Here is a 25,470-nt window from a genome sequence, read left to right as displayed (position 1 = left end):
TGAGCCCAGGAGACTGAGGCTGCAGAGAGCCATGTTCACGCCACTGCACTCCAGCCTGGGTGACCCTGTCTCAAAACCAAACAAGCAAACCAACAAGAAAACAAAAAGAAAACCCCAAGCAACTAAATAACTGGTGTAATTCTACCTTTAAAATAAAAGACAGGCATCTATGTATTTATGTATGTAGTAGAAATCTAGAAAGAAGTAAAAATGTTTTATGGTTTTCTCTGAAGAGTGCTAGGATTACGTGTGACACCTTTTTTCTTGATCTTTCAAATATCAGTAAATGCAACAATGAGCATGTATTACTTTCATACTCAGAAAAACAATAAACCGCTTTCATTCTGGGAGAAAAAAAGCAAACACTAAGAACTCTTAGTACACTTACAACTAACAAACCAGAAAAATATTAAAATTGATTTAAATTTTCAATGTACCCAATGCTAGTTCAGGCAGAAGGAAATTACATTAAGAGTAAAGCAAAAAGGAAAAGGTTGTATCCCCTTAAAAGGAACAAAACAAACAAATAAAACAGGGTTTGTGTGTAACTGCACACGTGAGGCCAATGTGCCCGCTGTCTTCCAAACACCACTCACTCTGCCTCTGGGGGAATGGAGCCTGTGCTCTCCGGTGCCCTGCCTGGGTCTCCCCCAATCTCCCCCAACACCCCCTGGACTCCTGTCCTGAAGACTCACATCCCCTTTCCACTTGCCAGGTGCCCTCCCCTCCATTTTCTCTGTTCTCTCCGCCCTGTAACTCACCACTTGGGTATACTAGATCAAGCTGCCTTTGTTAAACGAGTTTCATACTTGATCAATACATACATTTCATTGTTTCATACTTGATCAAAAAATCAATAAATACCTGTCCATCCCAGGCTGGGGGAAAGACTATATCAAACTCCCTTTAAACTCTTCACCGTACTCAGTAGGGAACAGTCAATTCCCATGGACTGACTTCAACGCATTGATTATTTTCACCAATGGTCTCACCTGCTGCATCTCTGCTTTCTCTACCACTTCACAATTTATAGTAAGCAAGAGAGGAAAAAAAAAATCACAGTACCGGGGAGGGAGAGAGATGCGTGAGGTTCAAGGCCAAACCCATACCTTATCAGCGAATTTCCACTCTGGGTGTAGCTAAGTTTAAGATCAGAGCCAAGGGCATCTCTGCAGTAAGAATAAAAGGCCCTGATGACTTCGAGAAACAAATTCCCAACCACTTGAGGCCCTGTAATTAGAAGGAAGATGGTCAGAGACAGATTAACAATCCCCTTTAAATCAGTAAGTGACATATATATATACATAAGACATATATACAGTAAACCTGTGCAGACAGACATTTTATATAGTCTAAAATATACAGAAACTTAACTTTACTGGTGACAACTTTAGCTGGGGAAATAACATTCATGAAAATAGCCAACATTTTTGTAGAACTTCCTGTGTGCCAGACACCCTTCTACGCATTTTACATCTATTAACGTATTAAACCCTCGTAACAGCCATGCGGACGGATCCTGTACTGCTGATTACACATAAGGAGATGGAAGCACAGAGAGGTTAAGTAACTTGCCCAAGGCAGATTCTGCTAGATAGAGGCAGAGCGCAGACTACGTGTGTTAAGTGTGCATAAACTGCTGGCCAGGGACATTACTCAACAGAAATATCCAGAGAGCAGGGCAACTTCTTCAATTCCTTTAGTCATGAGCTGGAGCAACACAAAAGAAATGATGGCTATCCTGAAACGCTGAGAAAGATGGCACAAAAGAACTGGACCAGCTGCATGTTAGAGAAGCTTCCCTGCAACCAGGCAGGGGATGGGCAGGGCATTGCTGCTCCGCAAACCGCAACCCTCAGGCAGCTGAGGGCCTGACTTCTTACCCATGTATCCAAAGGCAGAAACACACAATCAATTCAGAGAAAATGAAAGCTCTGTCAACACTGGCAAAAAAGCAGATTAATCCAATCTTTTACACTTCCTTTTCACAAAACCAAAAGATGTGCCTCTGAGAGAATTATTTTCATGCTAAGTTTCCTGTGTATTTTTTTTAAGATAGAATTTATTATTTTTTTTTTTGGAGACAGAGTCTTGCTCTGTTGCCCAGGCTGGAGTGCAGTGGCATGATTTCAGCTCACTGCAACCTCCGCCTCCCGGGTTCAAGCAATTCTCTCGCTTTAGCCACCCAAGCAGCTGGGATTACAGGTGTGTGCCACCACGCCCAGCTAATTTTTATATTTTTAGTAGAGGTGGGGTTTTGCCATGTTGGTCTTGAACTCCTGACGTCAGGTGATCTGCCTGCCTCGGCCTCCCAAAGTGCTGGGATTACAGGTGTGAGCCACCACACCTGGCCTTGGCTTCCTGTGTATTTTATCTACAGCATAAGAATGCTAAATGCTTGTTACAAAAATGAAGGCAATTTTGTTGCCTTGATTGATGGAGGAGGAAATGAGGTATGGCTAAAGCCCAGCCACAAAAAGTATGGACTGGACTGAATGGCCGTCCTGTGCCTTCTAGTTCTGTATAATCACCTCCTTTGCCTCCTGAGTGTGATTTCTTGCAGACAGCTAAAAAATTAGAAAGAGTAAATTAAGTGACTGTTATGATTGGGCAGGAGCGTGATATTCATTTGCTTCCAGAAAATACGACCTGGAGCCAAGTTAGCAGCAACGTTTACTTGGCTCACCAAGGTGCATGGCTTTGACATAAAACACACATCTCCAGAATGCTAAGTTATATTTTCTTCTTTTAATACTTCCCTGAAGTTACACAGCAAGCTCCCAATACATTTATATAAATGTTCCACTTTTTGGACTAAATCATGATTTTTCAGAGCTGCAGTTACTTTACACTAGCAGGAAAATCTATTTGGTTTAAGGTGGGAGCGGGCAGATGGGAAGAGGAATCTGAACAAAGTGCAGACACCCTGAGGCAGCACATCATGGGCAGAGCCTGGAAGAACAAAAGCTTCATACTTGGACTTTCGTTAAGAATGACGAGAGCTGCACAACTCTTGGAATAAAGTCCACCTGGTGACAGAAGCAAACATCTCGGGTAGGACTTCTCTGAGTGCAATCAGGTAAGCATCGGGGGGTGCTGACAAACCCAGCTTAGGCTCCTGACTGGCCCTGGGCAAATTACCTACTCCCACCCAACCTTAGTCTTTCCATCTGTAAAAGAGGCATAGTGGGAGAACCTACCTTGGGGTTGTTGGAGGGACGGAGGTGTGTGTGCAGACAGATACAAAAGGATGTATGCAAATCACTTGGCACAAAATAATTGCTCAAAAAATGTCAGCCATGGTTATTATTAATGAACAGTGAAAACACTCCAGGAACATGGAGTCTCCCCTTCCCTCTAACTTCACGAGAAGCTGCTCCCCTTTTGTCCCCCTAGAGCTGGCACCGTCCCTGCCACATGGCAGATGCTCTGTGCTTTTGAATGGATAAGCGAAGGGCCTCCATCCCAAGGCCAGAGAGAGGCCACTTCACTAATGCCCTCAGCTCTCTTTTTTTTTTTTTTTTTTGAGATGGAGTCTTGCTCTGTCACTCAGGCTGGAGTGTAGTGGTGTGAACTCTGCTCACTGCAACCTCTGCCTCCCAGATTCAAGTGATTCTTGTGCCTCAGCTTCCCAAGTAGTTGGGATTACAAGTGTGCACAACCATGCCTGGATAATTTTTGTATTTTTAGTAGAGATGGGGTTTCACCATATTGGCTAGACTGGTCTCAAACTCCTCACCTCAAGTGAGGCCCACCTTGGCCTTCCAAAGTGCTGGGATTACAGGCATGAGCCACCACACCCGGCCAGCCCTCAGCTCTCTTGTCCTCTGCAAACAGCTACCAGGAGGCAGGTACACCTGGAGCACTGAAATGACATTCTTAGGCTTGCAATCCTATGGAAGACATGGGGATCTTTTCCCTGGTACAGGGCTCACATAAGCAGATGCAGACCTTAAAGTGAGCTGATATGGTAGCAAATTTCTTTTTTTTGAGACGGAGTCTCACTCTGTTGCCCAGGCTGGAGTGCAATGGTGCGATCTCAGCTCACTGCAATCTCCACCTCCTGGGTTTAAGCAATTCTCCTGACTCAGACTCCCGAGTAGCTGGGATTATAGGTGTGCACTGTCATGCCTGGCTAATTTTTGTATTTTTAGTAGGAATGGGGTTTCACTATGTTGGCCAGGCTGGTCTTGAACTCCTGACCTCAGGTGATCCACCTGCCTCAGCTTCCCAAAGTGCTGGGATTACAGGCGTGAGCCACCACCTGGCCGCAAATTTCTTTTCTTTTTGAGATGGAGTCTTGCTCTGTCGCCAGGCTGGAGTGCAGTGGCGCAATCTCGGCTCACTGCAACCTCCACCTCCCTGGTTCAAGCGATTCTCTTGCCTCAGCCTCCCGAGTGGCTGGGACTACAGGCACGCGCCACCATGCCCAGCTAATTTTTGTATTTTTAGTAGAGATAGGGTTTCACCATCTTGGCTAGGCTGGTCCTGAACTCCTGACCTCATGATCCACCTGCCTCGGCCTCCCAAAGTGCTGGGATCACAGGTGTGAGCCACCGTGCCTGGTCGCAAATTTCTTTTTAAAGTGAGGGAGAGGGCCAGGTGCAGTGGCTCACACCTGTAATCCCAGCACTTTGGGAGGCCGAGGCGGGTGGATCACTTGAGGTCAGGAGTTCGAGACCAGCTTAGCCAAGATGATGAAACCCTGTCTCTACTGAAAATACAAAAATTAGCCAGGCATGGTGGCACATGCCTGTAATCCCAGCTACTGGGGAAGCTGAGGCAGGAGAATTGCTTGAACCCAGGAGACAGAGGTTTTAGTGAGCCGAGATTGCGCCACTGCACTCCAGCCTGGGCAACAGAGCGAGACTCTGCCATTCATTCATTCGTTCATTCATTCATTCATAAATAAATAAAAAGTGAGAGAAGGTCACTTTTCTCAACCTATGCTCATAGGACCATAGTATCTAAGAAGGGAGCCTTTGGTGACCAGAGTCTAGCTCAACCCTCTTCATTTTACAGTGAAAATGTTTTTACTCTCCACAGTGAAAAGAAGTGGCTTGCCCAGGATCCCAAGGCAAAAAGATGGACGGGGTCCCCTACTTAATTGAAAATCAAACCAAAGCTCATTTTAAGTATGACATTGAAAAAATAGGCTTAAAAAGGAAATACCACATGTTCTGTAGACACTATAGGAGCTCAAAGGTATTTTCCTAACAAAAAATGTTCAAATTATTGTGCAAAACTTTTTTTTCAGACTGGGTCTCACTCTGTCGCCCAGGCTGGAGTGCCGTGGTACAATCACAGCTCACTGCAGCCTCGACCCCCTGGGCTCAGGTGGTCTTCCCACCTCGGCCACTTGGTAGCTGGGACTACAGGGAAGCACCACCACGCCTGGCTAATTTTTTTGTATTTTTTTATAGAGATGGGGTTTTTCAACATGGCTTTTCAGCCATATTACCCAGGCTGGTTTCAAATCCATGAGCTCAAGTGATCTTCCTTCCTCTACCTCCCAAAGTGCTAGGATTACAGGCATGAGCCACTGCGCCCAGCCATGCAAAACTTGTAAGTGACCACAGATATGATCATTGAACCATATAACATGACTTTAAAGTTGTGAAATTCCAAAGATTAAATTATATTCAAAATAACGCTTTGGTTGTATCTCACCATGTTGTATTTCCCTGAAAACAGGTAATCTGTATTCAGCATAGGATGGAAGCAGCATTTCTAACATTACCTATTTCTGGCTTGTCAAGCAGACTGATGAGGACGCGAAAAGGCTTCAGGTATGCATGATGGCGTTCCTCCACGTCAGCATCTATGAACTTCTGATGCAATATCTCAGCCAAACCCTATTATTTAAAAAAAGCCACATATTAGAATATCGTATATCATAAAGTGTAACAACATTACTGGCTATTCTAATTGTTAAATACTCTGGGACAGAAGGAAAACCAGTCACCCAGCATGCAACAAATACCCTGCAGTTCCCCAAACCAGGGGCCAAGGAACGTGCTCACTGCCTATGTGGAAGCCTCCCAAAGAAATCCACTGGAGAATCGTCACCAAGGATACCCTGAACTTTCCGGAAATGCTCCTTTACCTCAACTAAAAGATCCTTGGAGTATTTTTCAAAAAAATAAGACGACTGGTCTTCATAAGAATTTGAGATTTCAGATTCTGGCACAACGGTATTTCCTTTTATGTCCGAGCCTACAAAAGAACAAGCGCCGAGCTGTAAAGAGAGCTGTGCTTTTAAAGGACATCATATTGTGCAAGTCTCATGCTCCAATATTTTTAAAAATATCATTCTTCTGATGGAAAACCAAAATCAGATCCAGAAAGACCACGTCAGATTTTCTTCTTCTGACAGTGGTGTGGCTAATGATCAGACAGGCAGAATTCCACCTCAATGGGTATCAATTTAGTTTGTTCTAAGAATTCACCCTGTTGGCCGGGCGCGGTGGCTCACGCCTGTAATCCCAGCACTTTGGGAGGCCAAGGTGGGTGGATCACCTGAGGTCAGGAGTTCGAAACCAGCATGGCCAACATGATGAAACCCCGTCTCTACTAAAAATACAAAAAATTAGCCGGGCGTGATGGCGCACACCTGTAATCCCAGCTACTTGGGAGGTTGAGGCAGAAGAATCACTTGTATTTTTTAGTAGAGAAGGGGTTTCAGCATGTTGGCCAGGCTGCTCTTGAACTCCTGACCTCAGGTGATCCACCTGCCTCGGCCTCCCAAAGTGCTGGGATTACAGGCATGAGCCACCATGCCTGGCTGAGGATCACTTTTTAAAACCAGTGTTTTTTTGTCCAGCATTATGTGAGATCAAGGTATTCTCATGCACATGCTCCCATCAGCTGGAGCCCTGGATAAGTCTGCAAGGTTCTCAGGGCAAGAAAGTGCATCCTCATGGTATGGGCAAAGAATATGGGGCTCCTGGGGCCGCAAGTAAGTGAGTCAGAGCTGGCACTGTGGTCAGGCCCAGTGTCCTCCACACAGCATATCAAGTCCCGTAGGAGCAGAGCTGTGCCCTTGACAAAATCATCCTTTACATACAAATCCTTAAAGAGCCTACAAATAGTCTTCTTAAAATCCTTAGTAAGCTTCCGTGCAATGACTTTCTAAAGTTTTATAACTAGGGAGAAGAGCAGGAAGGACTGAAGAGGACTTCTTGACTTTGGTAAGATCTTTGATAAGATCTGAATGCTAGGCTGAGTGCGGTGGCATGTAATTCCAGCACTTTGGGAGGTAGAGGTGGGCAGATCACCTGAGGTCAAGAGTCCAAGATCAGCCTGGCCAACAGGGCGAAACCCCATCTCTACTAAAAATACAAAAATTACCCAGCCGGGGTGGTGGGTGCCTGCAATCCCAGCTACTTGGGAGGCTGAGGCAGGAGAACCACTCCAACTTGGGAGGCAGAGGTTGTAGTGAGCTGAGATTGCACCACTGCACTCCAGCCTGGGCGACGGAGTGAAACTCCATCTCAAAAAGGAAAAAAAAGATCTAAATGTTGAGAGTTGATCAGAGCTGTAAAGTCCTGTCACAATCGTTTTGTATACGTTTTCTTAGGTACGTGAATATGGGACTTTAGAAAATTCATGAACGTGTTATCTTTAAAGTTGCAATTTCCTAGACTCTGTCCCTGGGAGGCCTTCCAACCAATAGTCAAGGGCCCTTTGCCAACAAATTTATAGGCAGTCCACACACTCTGACACACAGAAACATGGCCCAGGGGCTCTCGTGATCTCCAAAGTTATCCAAATGTCTCCCAAAACATTTCCACTTACACAAAACCTCCTCCTTTATCTACATATCTTCCACAATATTTGTAAGTTTTCTCCACGATACACCCTCATCCCATGGAACTTCTCCATAGCAACAGGCTTCTACCTGAATAAGGTTTCGCTACCACTTTTTGGTGGTATTTCAAGCTCTTAAATGGAATTCAGTTGGCATTTTAAAAATCCCACTTATTATTTCCCCTTTTTTAAAAAAGAAACTGCAAAATAACCAAGCTATGTGTAGGCAGCAGACCTCAACTGACCAGTGCCATATTTAGTCATTGTGGTATCTTTCCATACTTCATGATTCAGAGATACATCACCAAGACCAAATCTTATTCCAGAAGTCAGCACTAAAAGGTTTCATATTAACTTTGACTTTAAAAGGGTGTATACTGCTCAGTACCTAGTAACCATGCATACAGTCTTCTGTTCAGGGACATGTCCCTTCTCAGTAGGGTCTGGGTGGCAGCTGAGAGAATGCGCACGATGTCAGATCTGAGGAGGGGGATGGCTCTCTCATTGGAATCCTATTAGAAGGACAGAGAAATTTACTGCAAGGGAATGATAGGGCAGATTGCTGACTTTTTGACATGCAGCCCTTCCTTGCTGGTCTACAAAGCTCTATCTCAAAATGGGCTGGTTGCTTACACATTACCCATGGAAAGAAGCTATTCAATACGTGCAATGAAAACGCTATCCTTGCAAAAATGAACAAGGACTTTTCACTGGCTACCAGCAAATAATGCCCATGAGTGGCTGAGCTGTCCTCGTACGACAGAACTGCTTGAGATCTATATCCCACCCCTTGGGAAACACCAGTGACTTACCAGAAGAGTACAAATTACTTACCAGACAGGTATAAAATGGGAAGAAAAACAGAACGATTTCCAGATTATTTCTTTGCACAAGAACATTTGAGTCCAACAGGGAGGCACGCAAAGACTTCACCTGTAAACGATCAAACGGCACTAGCATTTTCAGGCTACTCTTTCCCGGGAATCTTGAAACTCCTGTGTTATATCACTCAGAAGAGAACCAGCAGCCACAGGTCAGGAGGGTGTGGGTTCTAGCTCTCGAGGCCACAGGCTGCGTGACATCGGAGAAGACGTTCAGCTGCAGACCTCACTGTTCCACGTGAGAGCCGGAGGGGTTTGGACCAGATGGCCGGGTTCTATGATCTCAAATTCTACGATCCCAGAAAGGATCCAACAGGAACCCTAAACTAAAGCTCTGAAGACACATGGGAAAATAATTCCTGATCAATTCAGTAGATATTCTGAGTGTCTTTTCTGACTACAGATAGGTAGACTAGAGATGCATAAGAAATTAGAGCCACAGACAAACGCTCAGAGTTCAGAAGAGGAGAGCTCTTTCAACTGCAGAGAACAATGATGCTCCACGGGAAAGCTGGGCTTGAAGGACAGGAAGGAGCTACACTGAGACCTCGAAGAAGGGCAGGAATGCACAGCCAGGGGGACAGAAGGGAACAGCCGGGAGCAAAGGCACTGTGAGGCCAGGCCCTGTGGCAGTCGTGTGGGAGCGCAGGGCCTGCAGGGAAGAGTGAGGTGCTGTGGCTGGGAGCAGATGGTTAGAATGCTCTTGAGCTTGGACTATAGCTGTTGGCAATGGGAAGTCAGATATTTTTATTTTTTTATTTTCTTTGAGACAGGGTCTTGCTCTATCACTCAGGCTGGAGTGCAGTGGTGTGATCTTGACTCACTGCAACCTCTGCCACCGGCGTTCAAGCGATTCTCGTGTCTCAGACAGCTGAGTAGCTGGGATTATAGGTGCCCGCCACCATGCTCTGCTAATTTTTTTTGTTTGTTTTTCAGACAGAGTCTCGCTTTGACACCCAGGCTGGAGTGCAGTGGTGCAATCTCAGCTCACTGCAACCCCCGCCTCCCAGGTTCAAGCGATTCCTTTGTCTCAGCCTCCTGAGTAGCTGGGACTACAGGCGCCCATCACCACACCCGGCTCATTTTTGTATTTTTAGAAGAGACGGGGTTTCACCATGTTGGCCAGGGTGGTCTTGAACTCCTGGCCTCAGGTAATCCACCCACCTCGGCCTCCCAAAGTGCTGAGATTACAGGCATCAGCCACTGCGCCCAGGCTAATTTTTGTATTTTTAATAAACGTGGGGTTTCATCATGTTGGCCCGGCTGCTCTTGACCTCCTGACCTCAAGTGATCCACCTGCCGCAGGGCTCCCAAAGTGCTGAGATTACAGGCATGAGTCACCGCACCCAGCCGGGAAGTCAGACATTTTTAAAGCACAGGATACATATGAGCAAAGCTAGGCTTTCTCCCCATCCCAAATCTCTTAGCAGATTTGGGATGGGAAGAAACCAGTCAGATCCAAGAGTAAGAGACAAGAAGCCCGAGCAGGGCTGAGACGATGGAGAGAAAGAGACAAAGGGGATACTGACGGGGCAGGAAAGGGACGTGTTCATCGGAGTCTCCTGTGTCCTGATCATTGTGCGAGGCGCTTTTCATCCATTTTTCCACCTTGTCCTCAGAGAGATCCTGTGAGGCAGGTCTACAACCCCCATTTTGCAAAGAGAAATGGAACCAGAGGGTAATTCACACTCAGCTGCAGATCTTCTCACCTGCGAATTCAATCTGAACACTTTAAGATCAAAGTGTGGGAACACCACCAGGTGGCGAAAGACAGCAAGACACAAAAGCACAAGAGGCAGGTTTGGGGAAAAGAGACAAAGATCTGGGAGGTTACCATTTCTAAGGGCACGAGAAGGGATGTCGTTACCAGGGAAGAGAGCTTCCCTTGAAGGGCCTGGAGATGGATACCTGGGGAACCCCAATAATTTAGGTTTGAGAGCAGCCAATGGAGACAGGAGAGTAGCGGGAGGACGCCAAGGGAGGAGGGGGTTTCCATGTGTGAGTGGGCAGTGGCCCCCGTGACACAGGACAGAGGAAGGAAACAAAGACCCGCCAATGCAGCAGACCCTCTGCGTGCAGAGGCCGTCTGAGCGCCGTGTGCAGCTAAGCACATTTCTGCAAAGCCAGGGGCCTCCAGAAGGGACCTCTGAGGGTGTGAACACTTATTTGAATGTATGAATCTTAATGCCACTTTGGGAGGCCGCGGTGGGTGGATCACCCGCCAGGCAGGCAGTTCGAGACCATCCTGGCCAACATGGTGAAACCCCATCTCTACTAAAAACACAAAAATTAGCCGGGCGTGGTGGTGGGTGCCTGTAATCCCAGCTACTCGGGAGGCTGAGAGAGGAGAATTGCTTGAACCCGGGAGGCGAAGGTTGCAGTGAGTCGAGGTTGTGCCACTGCACCCCAGCCTGGGCGACAGAGCGAGACTCCGTCTCAAAACAAAAACAAAAACAAAAAAAACCTTAATGCATATGTTAAAAAAGCCACCACCAGCCTCAACTGCACAAGGCCTCCTTCTCGCCTTGCTCAGCCGTTCGTTACCCAGACTTAAGCTTGGTGCACCTCCCTTTCCTGGATGTCCCTTTGCAGCTTCAGTGACAACCTGCCCATGAGGATGCTGTGCCCACATGTCGCCTCCTCCCCATGCCCTGTGAGGAACACAGCACCCACCGTGAGTTGGTGATTGGTCCCCAGCATGTACTTCTGCTCCCGGCCGGGGGCATCCCTGTTGATGTGGCCCACCACGAAGACTGAGGCAGGGAGGCGGATGGACGGGCTGGCCAGGACGCTCCCCCAGAGGGCGGTGTAAAACACCTCTTTGCCAACCACCAGCGACAGTCTCAGGAGCAGAGCATCCGTTCTGTTGATGAGAGAGGATAGGGTTCAAGGGCTCGCCCCATCTTCCCGAGTCCCACTGCACACTGCTCTGCGAATGCTGCATGAAGAACCACAGCGGATTCGCCTGGCTGGGGAAGCCCCACCTTCCTCATCGCCGGGAGCCGCTGCCATCTCTCACCCTGCTGTGTGTGTCCAAATGCTGGCTGTCACACTGACCCTGGATTTGCTAAAACCAATGTCACTAGGCAGCGCAGTGTCTTGGCCAATGGAAAGTGGCTAAGCAGTCGTGCGTGGCAGGGCAGAGACCCATCTCCACCCTGGCCGTGCCACGGATGCCTAGGTGCTCACGGAAGGGAGGTTCCACCATAAGAGGGATAGGCAGGTCAGCCACTTCACAGAAAAGCGGAAGGAGCCATTCGTGTATCAAAAACAAGCATATGCTGAGGAGACTGATCAAAGACTTAAGCAATTAGACGCCACCAACTTGAGCACAGCCAAAAATGTGCCAAGTGACATCTGCCTTTAGAAATGCTAGGGGCAAATCTGCCTGGGGCCTCCCACGACCCTGCAATTCCATCAGCCTGGAGTGGTGTTTCCTTTCAGTCTGCCCACAGCACCTGCATGTGCTGACTCCCGCTCCCAGGGGCTCTTGTGCTGAGAGGCCGGGCATTTGTTCGCCTCTTATCTTTATCTAGGTCTCCCGTGATACAAAGTCAGCACCTTCTCATGCATCCTTTAAGAGAAGCAGCGTCACCAGTGGATCAGGGCTCGTTTTTCCCCTGACGCTGACCAAGGCCAGGCCCATGTCTGTTCAGTGGTGTCCCTGCAGCTGACTGCGGCCCTTTCCCTGTCCTCAGTGCACACAATCTGCAGGCTGGGTGACAGCATCTACCAGTAAAACAGCAGAGGCACATTCCCCCTAAGGGATATCACCCCACGAAGGATCTGACTCATTACCTGAAAGGATTCAGTTTCTCACATGCTTCCTATCTGCAAAGACCACAGAAAACAATCAGAAAAACCAACCCGGTGGAATGTGTTGGTTCACAGAGCTTGCCAGAGTTGGCCCTCCCGTGTCCAGATGCTGGTTGTGATGCCTCCTAGATGCAGGACCTAGGACCAGTTTAACATCTGTGCACGCCCGTGCTCAGCTAAAAGACAGGGGAAGGAGCCTCGACCTCATGGAGATGTTGTGAGAATGAAGTGAGAATCCCCTCAAAAAAAAAAAAAAAACTGTTTGGCTGGGCATGGTGGCTCATGCCTGTAATCCCAGCACTCGGGGAGGCTGAGGCAGGTGGATCACCTGAGGTCAGGAGTTTGAGACCAGCCTGGACAACATGGTGAAACCCCATCTCTATTAAAAATGCAAAAATTAGCCAGGCATGATGGCAGGTGCCTATAATCCCAGCTACTGGGGAGGCTGAGGCAGGAGAATTGCTTGAAGCCGGGAGGCGGAGTTTGCAGTGAGCCGAGAGGCCATCACTGCACTCCAGCCTGGGCAACAGAGTGAGACTCTGTCTCAAAAAAAAAAAAAGAAAAGAAAAAAAAAAAAAAAAACTCAACCCAGGAGAACAGACCTAATGCTTGGGCCATGCCGCCTGCAATTACTACTAGGTCCACTCTGTTTGCTGTCACAGCCCCAGTGCCTATTTGAGCAAGTGACTCCAGGTTGGCACTCGAAAAACCCCTCGGTTAATTTTTTTGTATTTCCTTCAAAAATATCTACCATCGTGTTATATTAAAAGTACATTTTGTTCTCCTTAAAATTAGTCTGAACTTCCTGTAAAATATTGCAGGAAATAATGCATGGTACCGTCTTCTTAGAAAAAATAAAAATGAAGAGGCATAAGTAATGGCTAAGTGTACAGAAGAAGTAGGCAGGGCGATTTAATGGCTGAGGTTATTGATTGGTCTTCTATTAAAGGCTGAGTAAACAAATAGAGCTTGTCTTTGCCTAGCTCTGAAATCATCACAAACACTATAATGCACACATGGTGGTGTCACAGTCCCCCTTTAATTAGAACTGCATATTCCCAAAGTATGTTCCATGGAACACTGGCCACTAGAGATGTTCCACAGAAGAGGGGTTCCACCCTCAAAAAGTTTGGGAAACGCTGCCTATGTTATCTCTTCAATATTCTGAAAACTGGCTACTAGCTTTCTATTAAAGAAATAATTTTTTTTTTTTTTGAGGCAGGGTGTTACTCTGTCACCCAGGCTGGAGTGCAGTGGCACGAACACAGCTCACTGCAGCCCTGACCTCCTGGGCTCAATCAATTTTCCTGCCTCAGCCTCTGAGTAGCTGGGACTACACACCCATGCTGCCACACTGGGCTAATTTTTGCATTTTATATGTAGACAGAGTTTCACCATGTTGCCCAGGCTGGTCTTGAACTTTTGGCTTCAAGTAATCCACCCTGCATGGCCTCTCAGTGCTGGGACTACAGGTGTGAGCCACTGTGCCCAGCCAGCTTTGTTTTTTAAGTCTCATTTTATTCTAAAAAAAATGGATGCATACTAACAATTTAAATGACATCACAGTAGAAACAACAGCAACTATGACAAACCTTTGGTATGAGAGAGCAAAATAAACGGGGTTAAAAACGAAATAACTTCCTACTCAACAAGAGTTACTATGATCATCTCGGTTGTTAAATTCCAATATTAGTGTGCAGTTTACAGTCCAGAACTCTAAACTTTTTTTTTTGAGACGGAGTTTCACTCTTGTTGCCCAGGCTGGAGTGCAATGGCACGATCTTGGCTCACTGCAACCTCCGCCTCCCAGGTTCAAGTGATTCTCCTGGCTCAGCCTCCTGAGTATCTGGGATTACAGGCAGCCGCCACCATGCCTGGCTAATTTTTGTATTTTTGTTTTGGTAGATACGGGGTTTCACCATGTTGGCCAAGCTGGTCTTGAACACCTGACCTCAGGTAAACCCCCCTGCCTCAGCCTCCCAAAGTGCTGGAATTACAGGCATGAGCCACCATGCCCCACTGGGAACCCTAAACTTTTAATTCAAAACCAACAAATGGGCCAGGCATAGTGGCTGACACCTGTAATCCCAGCACTTTGGGAGGCCAAGGCAGGTGGATCATTTGAGCTCAGGAGTTCAAGATCAGCCTGGCCAACATGGTAAAACCCCGTCTCTACTAAAAATACTAAATTAGCTGGGCATGGTGGTTCGCACCTGTAATCCCAGCTTCTCGTGAGGCTGAGGCAGGAGAATTGCTTGAACCCAGGAGGTGGAGGCTGCAGGGTGCCAAGATTGCACCGCTGCACTCCAGCCTGGGCAACAGAGTGAGACTCCATCTCAAAAAACAAAACAAAAACAAACAAAAAACCAACAAACATTAAAAAAAAAAACCCAACTTCCAAACCCCAAGTATTTCCATCCTTCCTAACTCATCCCGGCTTATGCTCTCTCATGCCTCCTGCAAACGCAGCTCCTTCAAATGACACTGGCATGCTCCACTCCACAACTGAGAGCAGGTGAGTGGCATGGGCCGGGCACCGCAAATCCCAAGCACTCCACAACTTTGGTTCTGCAGCTGCTTGCCAAAAGGACAACCATGGAAAGCCAAGCTGTCACAAGACAGCACCGCTTTGGTACAATCATCTGAAACTGAAGAGGCAGGGCAGTGACAACAGCACCCTGTACTGTAAACTGCAGGTCAGAAACAGCGCTAAAGAGGGGGCAAAAAAAAAGCCTCGAACCAGCACAGATCATGATCACAGTGCCTGAAACCAACCAAAAGAAATGTTGGTGCTGGGTGCAGTGGCTCACGCCTGTAATCCCAGCACTTTGGGAGGCTGAGGCAGGTGGATCACTTGAGGCCAGGAGTTCAAGACCAGCCTGGCCAACATGGTGAAACTCCGTCTCTACTAAAAATACAAAAATTAGCCAGGTGTCATGGTGCATGCCTGTAGTCCCAGCTACTCGGGAGGCTGAGGGAGGAGAATCGCTTGTACCCAGGAGGTGGAGGTTGCAGTGAGCCAAGATCGCGCCACTGCACTCCAGCCTGGGCGACAGAGCGAGACTGTCTCAAAAAAAAAAAAAAAAAAAAAAATAGAAATGTCAGCCAAAAGGGGTGGCTCATGCCTGTAATCTCAGTGCTTTGGAAGGCTGAGGCCGGAGGATCGTTTTATCCTTGGAGGTTGAGACTGCCGTGAGCTATAATCCTGCCACTGTACTCCAGCCTGGGTACACAGCAAGACCCTGGAATTCAATGGGATCATGTGGGTCATGCACGTCGCAAGTGCTCAGTAAAGGGTCCATTTGTTTCCTCCACGATAGGGGCCCTAAGAGGGTACGTCTTCCCCTCTTCATATGGTGACGCTGTGGGTAACTCTTTAATGGGACAGGACATCATGGAAACTCTGTACTATGGCCTCCCTTATTAATGAGCTCCAAAAGAAAAGAAATGTCAATAAATATTTTTCAACTCTTTAAGCCAGGGTTTCTGAACGTCCACCCCACTGACATCTGGGACCAGGTAAGTCTTTGTTGTCGGGGCACCTGTGTGCATTGTAAAATGTTCAGCAGCTCCTGGACTCTACCCACTAAATATCAGTAGCACCCTCCCCACCCCCAGTTGTGACAGCCAAAACTGTCTCCAGATATTGTCAAATGTACCCTGAGAGGCAAAATTACTACTACATTGAAAATTACTGATTTAAATGGAAATATCTGGTGAGCTAGTTGCTGCCTTCTTACAAACCATTTAAAACATTCACCTCTCCTCATCTCCTGAGAAGAAGAGTTTAGTGCTTTCCCTGTTCTAATCTTGTTTTCTTAGTACAGCAAAACACAGCTATGTAGCTATTTCATGGGCACTTAAAAAAAAAAAAAAAAGGATTTCTGACCAGTCATAGGTTATCTGCAGACCCCAAAGGGTTAGAAAGCCAGGATGGATAATAAGTCCTAACAGGGGCCAAAAGTTTCATTCCTTATGGTTCACTAAAAAGCACACACCAGGGACAGCCTCCACCTACATGAAACCTGTGAGTCATCCCAGCCTTCACCAGCTCAACCTAACTCACCACTTTGCAATTTCTACCCACGTGCTCATCATGACCCCCCCACTGCACCCTCCCTTTCTGCTCTCTGCACATTTGTTGGGGTGTTTCACTCAATTCCCAAGCACTTTTTTTCTTTTTTGAGATGGAGTCTTGCTCTGTTGCCCAGGCTAGAGTGCAGTGGTGCGATCTCGGCTCACTGAAACCTCCACCTCCGAGGTTCAAGTGATTCTTCTGCCTCAGTCTTCCAAATAGCTGGGATTACAGGTGCCTGTCACCACACCTGGCTACCCAAGCACTTCTGGGAACAGTTACCAAACCGTCTCAGACTGAAATGGATACAGCAACCAAAAAATCTTGTACAGTCACTTCAATTACTGTGGCTGCAACACACTGGCTCAGAGATTATTGTATAACCTTTCACCTGCATCCACCTTGGAGCGCTGATAACTAATCACTTCTGGGTGCCACATTGCATTTGGTTTTCTGTCACAGCTAAATAGATTCGGTGATTCATGAAGCTTTACTTGGCTCTTGGTTCAATGTCAAGAAATCACAATATTCAGAAAAAAAATCAATGTTAAGCAACTTTAGCAACTGTTCAAATGAACCTTTATTTATCAACCAAGAAAACAAAAACACTCCAACTATTTACACTTCTAGTGTGATTCACACAGATTTAAAAGATCACAGTAAGCTTTAGGGAACTAATGTGTTCATCTGTCCAATGATGGAAAAATCATGTAGGATGTATACTCACATATCTGTCATCAGAACACAAACACAGCAGAACTTCTAGAAAGGGCCTGGGATTAGGAGTCCATTGGCATGGAGTCTGGCAGTGTCCTCCAGCTGCCTCCTGTGTGACCTGGACCACTCGTTAACTCAACACACACTTACCGAGTCTCACCGTGTACCAGCCACAGGGCCTGGCGCTGGGCTTAAAATCGCAACGAGACAGATTCTGCCTCCTAAGGTAGAAACTGTAAAGGTGGATTCTCCTTTGGGAAATGGAGAGCCAACACCTGGTCTATGTGAGAGCTTGAAATGGTTAAAGTGCAATGTTTTAGTTACATCTGTCAAGTCCTGATATAGAGCTCACGAAATGCACCCTTGGCCACTTCCTAACTAACCCTTCAAACCATTCTGATTACTTGGTTTACTTGAGGCTGGGGGAGCCGTGCAAATGGACCTTGGATTGATTCCTGGGTTCCACTCCAGCCTCCTGCACCCCTCAGTCACAGCTGACACCACAGGAAAGGGTGACCTGACTAGGGCCTCCAGCACAGGGTAATATGAGCAGCGTGTTGTGTAATCACATGGCAGCTTTTACAAGCACAAAAGTCACCAGTGACTGAACATGGGCTCTTAAAACAGGTCCCATTAACAGAGGTGAATCACTGTGGCATCTCTCAGAAGAGTTAATAAGCTGGAAGTGAGTTCTTACTTTATACTTCTCCGGAAACAAAGGTCACTGTGTATGCTCAACAGTCTGGTTTTTTTTTGTTTGTTTTTTTCTGAGACGTAGTCTTACTCTGTCACCCAGGCTGGAGTGCAGTGGTGCAATCTCGGCTCGCTGCAACCTTCACCTCGCAGGCTCAAGCTATTCCCCTGCCTCAGCCTCCCAAGTAGCTGGGATTACAGGCGCACACCACCATGTCCGGCTAATTTTTTTGTATTTTGAGTAGATATGGGGTTTCACCATGTTGGCCAGGCTGGTCTTGAACTCCTGACCTCAAGTGATCCACCTGCTCTGGCCTCCCAAAGTGCTGGGATTACAGGTGTGAGCCACCGTGCCCGGCCATACTCAATAGTCGGAACAGATTCACACTTTCTCCCATTCCTAAGCAGTGACCACACACACACACACAAAGCTACATGAACTTTTGTGCATATGAGTGCTATAGATTTCTCCAAGGTGCTACTGAAACCTGTCAAGATATTCTGCTTCACATCACACTAAATTGCCTTTTCAAGCCCTGCCCTGGCTTTGCTTTTTAATTTAGAAGCAGCCTAGTTTAATGGAAAGAAGAAGGACTTTAGAATCTGATATGAGCTGGGTGTGGTGGCTCACGCCTGTAATCCCAGCACTTTGGGAGGCTGAGGTGGGCGGATCACTTGAGGCCAGGAGTTTGAGACCAGCCTGGCCGCCAGAGGGAAACCCCATCTCTACTAAAAATACAAAAATTAGCTGGGTGTGGTGGCACGAGCCTGTAATCCTGGCTACTTGGGAGGCTGAGGCGGGAGAATCACTTGAACCCAGGAGGCGGAGGTTGCAGTGAGCCGAGATCGCACCACTGCACTCCAGCCTGGGTGATAGAACAAGACTCTGTCTCAAAAAAAAAAAAAAAAAAAAAAAAAAAAAGAATCCAATAGATACAGTGGAATAGAATCCCAGCTGTGGGGCTCACTGACTGTGCGACTGGGAAACCTTCTTACCCTCTGACCCTCACCTGTAAATGGAGGTAACTCCTGGAGCAGAGGAATTCATTACACAATGTGATCATGTGTGTAATGCACGCTGCAAGTGCCCAGGAAAGGGTCCCTTCATTTCCTCCACACTAGGCGCCCTAAGAGGGTATGTCTTCCCTCCACACATGGTGACTCTGTGGGTAACTCCGTAACGGGACAGGACATCATGGGAACCCTGCGCTATGGTCTCCCTTATTAATGAGCTACATTTCTCTCCGCGTAAAGGATCTCATCTCTCCGGGCTCGGGACTTCCCCTTTGGTAAAGAGACAAGAGAGATTCCCGGGAGGAATTTGAAATCACAACCACCAAGGAAATGTGAAAGAGCAACCCGACCTCCACACCTACTGCTGCTTCCCATGTCTCTGCACTTCCTTCCCCGTGTCTTTTTTTTTTTTTCGAGACACAGTCTCTGTTGTCCAGGCTGGAGTGCAGTGGTGCGATCTCGGCTCACTGCAAGCTCCGCCTCCCAGGTTCACGCCATTCTCCTGCCACAGCCTCCCGAGTAGCTGGGACTACAGACGCCCGCCACCATGCCCGGCTAAATTTTTTTATTTTTAGTAGAGGCGGGGTTTCATCGTGTTAGCCAGGATGGTCTCAATCTCCTGACCTTGTGATCCACCCACCTTGGCCTTCCAAAGTGCTGGGATTACAGGCGTGAGCCACTGCGCCCGGCCCCCTCCCCATGTCTTATAAAGCAGTGGAGTAAACACAGCCTGGACAAGACGCCCACGCACCTGTCGGAGATCTCGGAGCCCTCTTCAAGGCCGGGCAGCAGGCCCACGATGAAGGCCTGCAGACTGGGCAGGAGCAGCTTCTGCAGTGGGAGGAAGTACTTCTCGTACAGGGTGAGCAGCACCGGCCTCACCGACACCGCCGCGTGTGCCAGGAGAGGAAATAACCCGCAGCTTCGAGAAAGAACGAGAGGGAGCGGGGCAGAAATAAGATACCCAGTCAGAAGTCCCAGGTGACAAGCCAGCCGAGGGGAGTTTTCACAAGTAAACAGCTGGCCATTTAAACTGCTGGTTTCGATGTGTGGGTATGACATGAGATGGTCACAAAACACTGTTACGTAACAAGCCAGCAATGAAGCTGTCCGCACGTTCAGATGCTAAACTCTTATAGCAAAGTCAAAATGGGGTGCTGGAGAGGATGTGGAGAAATAGGAACACTTTTACACTGTTGGTGGGACTGTTAACTAGTTCAACCATTGTGGAAGACTGTGGCGATTCCTCAAGGATCTAGAACTAGAAATACCATTTGACCCAGCCATCCCGTTACTGGGTATATACCCAAAGGATTATAAATCAAACTGCTATAAAGACACATCCACACGTATATTTATTGCAACACTAGTCACAACAGCAAAGACTTGGAACCAACCCAAATGTCCATCGATGATAGACTGGATTAAGAAAATGTGGCACATATACACCATGGAATACTATGTAGCCATAAAAAAGGATGAGTTCATGTCCTTTGTAGGGACATGGATGAAGCTGGAAACCATCATTCTCAGCAAACTATCGCAAGGATAAAAAACCAAACATGGCATGTTCTCACTCATAGGTGGGGATTGAACAATGAGAACACTTGGACACAGGAAGGGGAACATCACACACTGGGGCCTGTCATGGGGTCGGGGGAGTGGGGAGGGATAGCACTAGGAGATATACCTAATGTAAATGACGAGTTAATGGGTGCAGCACACCAACATGGCACATGTATACATGTGTAACAAACCTGCACATTGTGCATATGTACCCTAGAACTTAAATTTAAAAAAAAAAAAAAAGGAAAGAAAAGTTAGGACGGATAGACTCCAGAAGGCGCCCGTGACGTCTCCTGGTGATGGCTTTATGATTAATTGTTGCACACACAGCCCTACGCTTATTTTGCCTGTTTGTCATTTTCTCATCTTGTGAGCTGAAATACCGGTTACTTGGGCAATAAAAAGGAACACAGCAGAGAAGCAATCGCACCTGTACAGAAACAAGTCCTTGGCCAGCCATTTGGTCCCCACAATTTTAAAGATAATCTCGTAGGTTTCTAGAGCTTTTAAGTGCACACCACTGGGCAGGGCAGGATGCAAACACTGAGCTAATCTTTTGCTGATGAGGAGCCGTCTTGGCAACAAGGAGTACCTCAGGTTACTCTGAAGAGCCTGTCAAACAAGAGAAAAAAAACACATGAGGAAGAAGGCAGCGATATTTACGATGGAGAGTGAATCTGCTGAAGCCAGAGAGACTGCAGCCATGTCCCAGTGTGGCTGTAAGAAAGAGACATACACAACAAAGGGGCAGAGGGACAGCATGGCGAGAGTCCACAGCAGCTCTGGCAGCGCTGGAGATGAGGCAGGCACAAGGACTTTCTTAGTAGGTGGCCAGCTTCTCGGTCACACCTCTGAGCCCGTGATGGGTGAGGGCCGTGTGCTTCTCTATCTCAGGAAGCCATGAGTAGGGGCTCACTCAGAAGATATGGATTGGGATTAAAGCCTTCCAGGCTGTGACTCCTGACATTTCTACCAGTTGGAGATGGTGCTGAGAGGAACCCGTGTTCTCCAGGAGGAAAACAGCACCACCCCACTGGGCTGGAGCAATGGTAGTCCCAAGCTAGGCTTCCATAAGCAGGATACACGAAACGTCTGCGGGAAAGCATCCCAGAGTGCTTGCTGTACCCGAGAAGCAAGGTCGAGAGTGTGAACAGATCGATGCTGTCCTTCGTGGCATAGAGTAACCATGGGCAGAACTTTGTGCGTGGGAGGCCCCTCATGGCTTAATCTTTTTTTTTCTTTTTCTTTTTTTTTTTGTGAGATGCAGTCTTGCTCTGTCACCCAGGCTGGAATGCAGTGGCGCAATCTCAGCTCACTGCAACCTCTGCCTCCCAGGTTCAAGCGATTCTCCTGCCTCAGCCTCCCAAGTAGCTGGGACTACAGGTGCCCGCCACCATGCCTGACTAATTTTTTGTATTTTTAGTAGAGAAAGGGTTTCACCGCGTTAGCCAGGATGGTCTCAATCTCCTGACCTTGTGATCCACCCGCCTCGGCCTCCCAAAGTGCTAAAATTACAGATGTGATCCACTGCGCCTGGCCGGCTTAATCTTATAACACAGTGTCTGATGTTATCAGGGAATGATCTGCATAAGTAGTTCATTTGCTCACACAAATATGTACTGAAGGCCTACAGGGTAAAAGTTCACGCTTCTTTTTTTTTTTTTTTTTTTTTTTTTTGAGACGGAGTCTTGCTCTCTCTGTCGCCCAGGCCAGAGTGCAATGGCGTGATCTTGGCTCACTGCAACCTCCACCTCCTGTACCTCCTGGGTTCAAGCGATTCTCCTTCCTCAGCCTCCTGAGTAGCTGGGATTACACGCACATGCCACCACATCCAGCTAATTTTTTGTATTTTTAGTAGAGATGGGGTTTCACCATGTTGGCCAGACTGGTCTCGAACTCCTGACCTCAAGGGATCCACCCGCCTCGGCCTCCCAAATTGTTGGGATTACAGCCGTGAGCCACTGCATCTGGCCAAGTTCACGTTTCTTAAAAGGTCTCCCAAGCACGGCTCCGGCCTTCCTTTCACTGCCCCTTGCCTAAATGCCCTTCCGGCCACCTTGCTAACTCTTCCTCACGTGTGATTTAGCTCAGTGCCCCCATCTCAGGGAGGCAGAACAGGCCTTCCCTCTACAGTGCGAGGGCAGGGACTATCTCACTCTTCTCTGCTGTCTCCAGCACCCTGCACAGTGCCTAGAACAAAGCGGGCAGTTGGGAAGAGCATCTAAGACATGTGCAATGCCAGCTGCATTCCATCCACATCAGAATCGTGGGCCCTCAGCCTCATGACCACAGGGCCATGACAACTTTCCTCTTGTATGCAAACACTACGATCCCACCTCTAAAGCACACTCAGGTTATGCAGGACATAAAAGGAAGACAAGGAAAACAAGAATATTTTTCATCAGATATCTGTGGTCTAAGTGAATTCTCAAATTCAATAAAATGACATCTTTAAAAAAAATCAGATATGGCCAGGTGCGGTGGCTCACACCTATAATCCTGGCACTTTGGGAGGCAGAGGTGGGTGGATCACAAGGTCAGGAGTTCAAGACCAACCTGGCCAACATGATGAAACCCTGTCTCTACTAAAGACACAAAAAATTAGCCGGGCATGGTGGCGCGTGCCTATAATCCCAGCTACTCAGGAGGCTAAGGCAGGAGAATCACTTGAACCCAGGAGGCAGAGGTTGCAGTGAGCCAACTGCACTCTAGCCTGGGCGACAGGGTGAGACTCCATCTCATCTCAAAAAAAAAAAAAATCAGATATAACTAGTGGTCATCAAAAAAGGGTTGCACTCTGTTACACAGGCTGGAGAGCAAGTGTGCGATCATGGTTCCATGCAGCTTCAACCTCCAGGTTCCAGTGATCCTCCCACCTTGGCCTCCTGAATAGCTGGGACTGCAAGTGCATGCCACCAAGCCTGGCTAATTTAAAAAGATTGTTCTGTAGAGACAAGGTCTCCCTACATTGCCCAGAATGATCAACTGGTCTCAGACTCCTGGGCTCACGCAATCCTCCTGCCTCAGCCTCCCAAAGTGCTGGGATTATGGGTGTGAGCCACTGCGCCTAGCCCTTAAAACATCATTTATGAAGAATGTGATACCTTAAAACAAAGGGAATGCTAATAAAATAATGTGAAAAAATGTGCTTATGTTCCAAAAAGGAAAAAAAAAAAAAAAGAACAGAGGAGAGGCCACTTAACTTCCACACTGTCACAAAGGATGAAAACAGACTGACGGTAGCAGCAGAGAAGGAATGAACGTGGATAATGGATAGCAAACAGTACATTTGCTCACGGGCAATTTCAAACACATAGAACGGTCAGGCAGCCATCATCCAGCTTCACCACCAGCAATGCCCGGCCAGCCCACAGAAAACATTTCCACGACTCCCATGGCTTACTGATCACAGGCTAACAAGCTTTCTCCATGGATTCAAGAGCAGGAGAGCTAAAAGCTGTCTTGACCTGTACCATTATTTTTGTCAAGGCAGAGTTTTCTCTTTTTAACACTATCAAATCTCATTTTTGCTCATTATACTCTAAGACTTCTGCTATTTGGGACAAAAAAGATGTTAAGTACTTCCCATGGGGAGCATCTGGGATTCCTAAGAGGTTCCCTCAGTCTGTGCACACAGCAGGATCCCTTTCTTCTGCTCTTTTGGGTATAGGCACGGCAACGTGACATACTTGGGGCCAACAAGATTAATAGAATTATGGGAGTCACTTCTGGCACAGATCTTCAAAGCCAACTCATAGCTTATCACTTCTCTTTTCCCTGCCTCTAAGATTATGGAAACACAGGTTGAGATAAAGCCCCTGAGAAATTTCAGAAAGCAGAAACTACTTTCTGATCCAGTAAGGCAGAAATAAACCATGTTGTAAAAGTCACCATGATTTGAGGATTGTTTGTTACTGTGCATAACTTTCCCTATCCTGACTGATACATCTCTTTTCATATGAACGCAATTGCAAGGAACCACAACCACTCATTTCAAATTAATAGAACTGATTGCTATTTTTTCTCATTTACATGTGTTACCTCACTTCATTTAATGTGAAAAAGACATAGAAAAAGACACATAGCCCAGAACTGAGGCTGTAACCAGTAAAAGTGGAATGAACTTGTTCACTGTATGTTGACCATGTTTATCATGTTTTGATTTTTTGAGACAGGGTCTCACTCTGTCACCCAGACTGGAATGCAGTGGTGTGATTGCAACTCACTGCAACTTCTAACTCCCAGGCTTAAGCAATCCTCCCACCTCAGTCTCCTGAGTAGCCAGGGTTATAGGCGTGCACCACCACACCCTGCTGATTTTATTTTTTGTTTGGGGGGGATTTTTTTTTTTTTTTTGAGCCAGAGTCTTGTTCTGTCACCAAGGCTGGAGTGCAGTGGTGCAATCTCAGCTCACTGCAACCTCCACCTCCCAGGTTCAAGTGATTCTCCCACCTCAGCCTCCCAAGTAGCTGGGATTACAGGCATGTGCCACCACACCCGGCTAATTTTTGTATTTTTTAGTAGAGACAAGTTGAGCCACATTGGCCAGGATGGTCTTGAACTCCTGGCCACAAGTGATCTACCTGCCTTGGCCTCCCAAAGTGCTGGGATTACAGGCATGAGCCATCATGCCCAGCATCTTTGGTATTTTTTTGTAGAGATGGGATTTTGCCATGTTGCTCAGGCTGGTCTCGAACCCCTGGGCTCAATTGATCCACCTGCACTGGCCTCCCAAAGTGCTGGGATTACAGGTGTCAGCCACTGTACCCAGCCCATGTGAATAATGTGAGCAAGGCCCATCTGAGACAGGCAACTGATTTCTGTTGAAGAAAAGGTGCACTAAAGGCAAACTCAGACTGCTTATCAAGACAGACAAGCTGCAGTTGTCTTCTTTAAAAA

The 25,470-nt window shown here is 47.3% G+C and overlaps 1 protein-coding gene across 7 annotated transcripts in view; it reads right to left on the bottom strand.

The window, feature by feature from the left end:
* The window catches only part of DOP1B (DOP1 leucine zipper like protein B), a 137,610-nt gene that overhangs the window by 74,003 nt on the left and 38,137 nt on the right, over positions 1-25,470 (bottom strand). For all 7 annotated transcript variants that reach the window (XR_010154595.1, XR_002941048.3, XR_010154596.1 and 4 more), the window contains exons 3-10: positions 21,002-21,183; positions 19,757-19,927; positions 11,364-11,553; positions 8,644-8,742; positions 8,198-8,321; positions 6,107-6,216; positions 5,741-5,855; positions 1,110-1,230 (exon numbers count right to left, since the gene is read on the bottom strand). Coding sequence is in view for 3 of the 7 variants with exons in the window: in XM_531552.9 (XP_531552.5) it covers positions 1,110-1,230; positions 5,741-5,855; positions 6,107-6,216; positions 8,198-8,321; positions 8,644-8,742; positions 11,364-11,553; positions 19,757-19,927; positions 21,002-21,183 (1,112 nt within the window). In the remaining 4 variants the exon portion in view is untranslated. The remainder of the gene's footprint in view (positions 1-1,109; positions 1,231-5,740; positions 5,856-6,106; positions 6,217-8,197; positions 8,322-8,643; positions 8,743-11,363; positions 11,554-19,756; positions 19,928-21,001; positions 21,184-25,470) is intronic.

Source organism: Pan troglodytes, chromosome 22 (genome assembly GCF_028858775.2).
Source record: "Pan troglodytes isolate AG18354 chromosome 22, NHGRI_mPanTro3-v2.0_pri, whole genome shotgun sequence".
Taxonomy (NCBI): domain Eukaryota; kingdom Metazoa; phylum Chordata; class Mammalia; order Primates; family Hominidae; genus Pan; species Pan troglodytes.
This window is presented reverse-complemented; position numbering and strand designations above follow the sequence as displayed.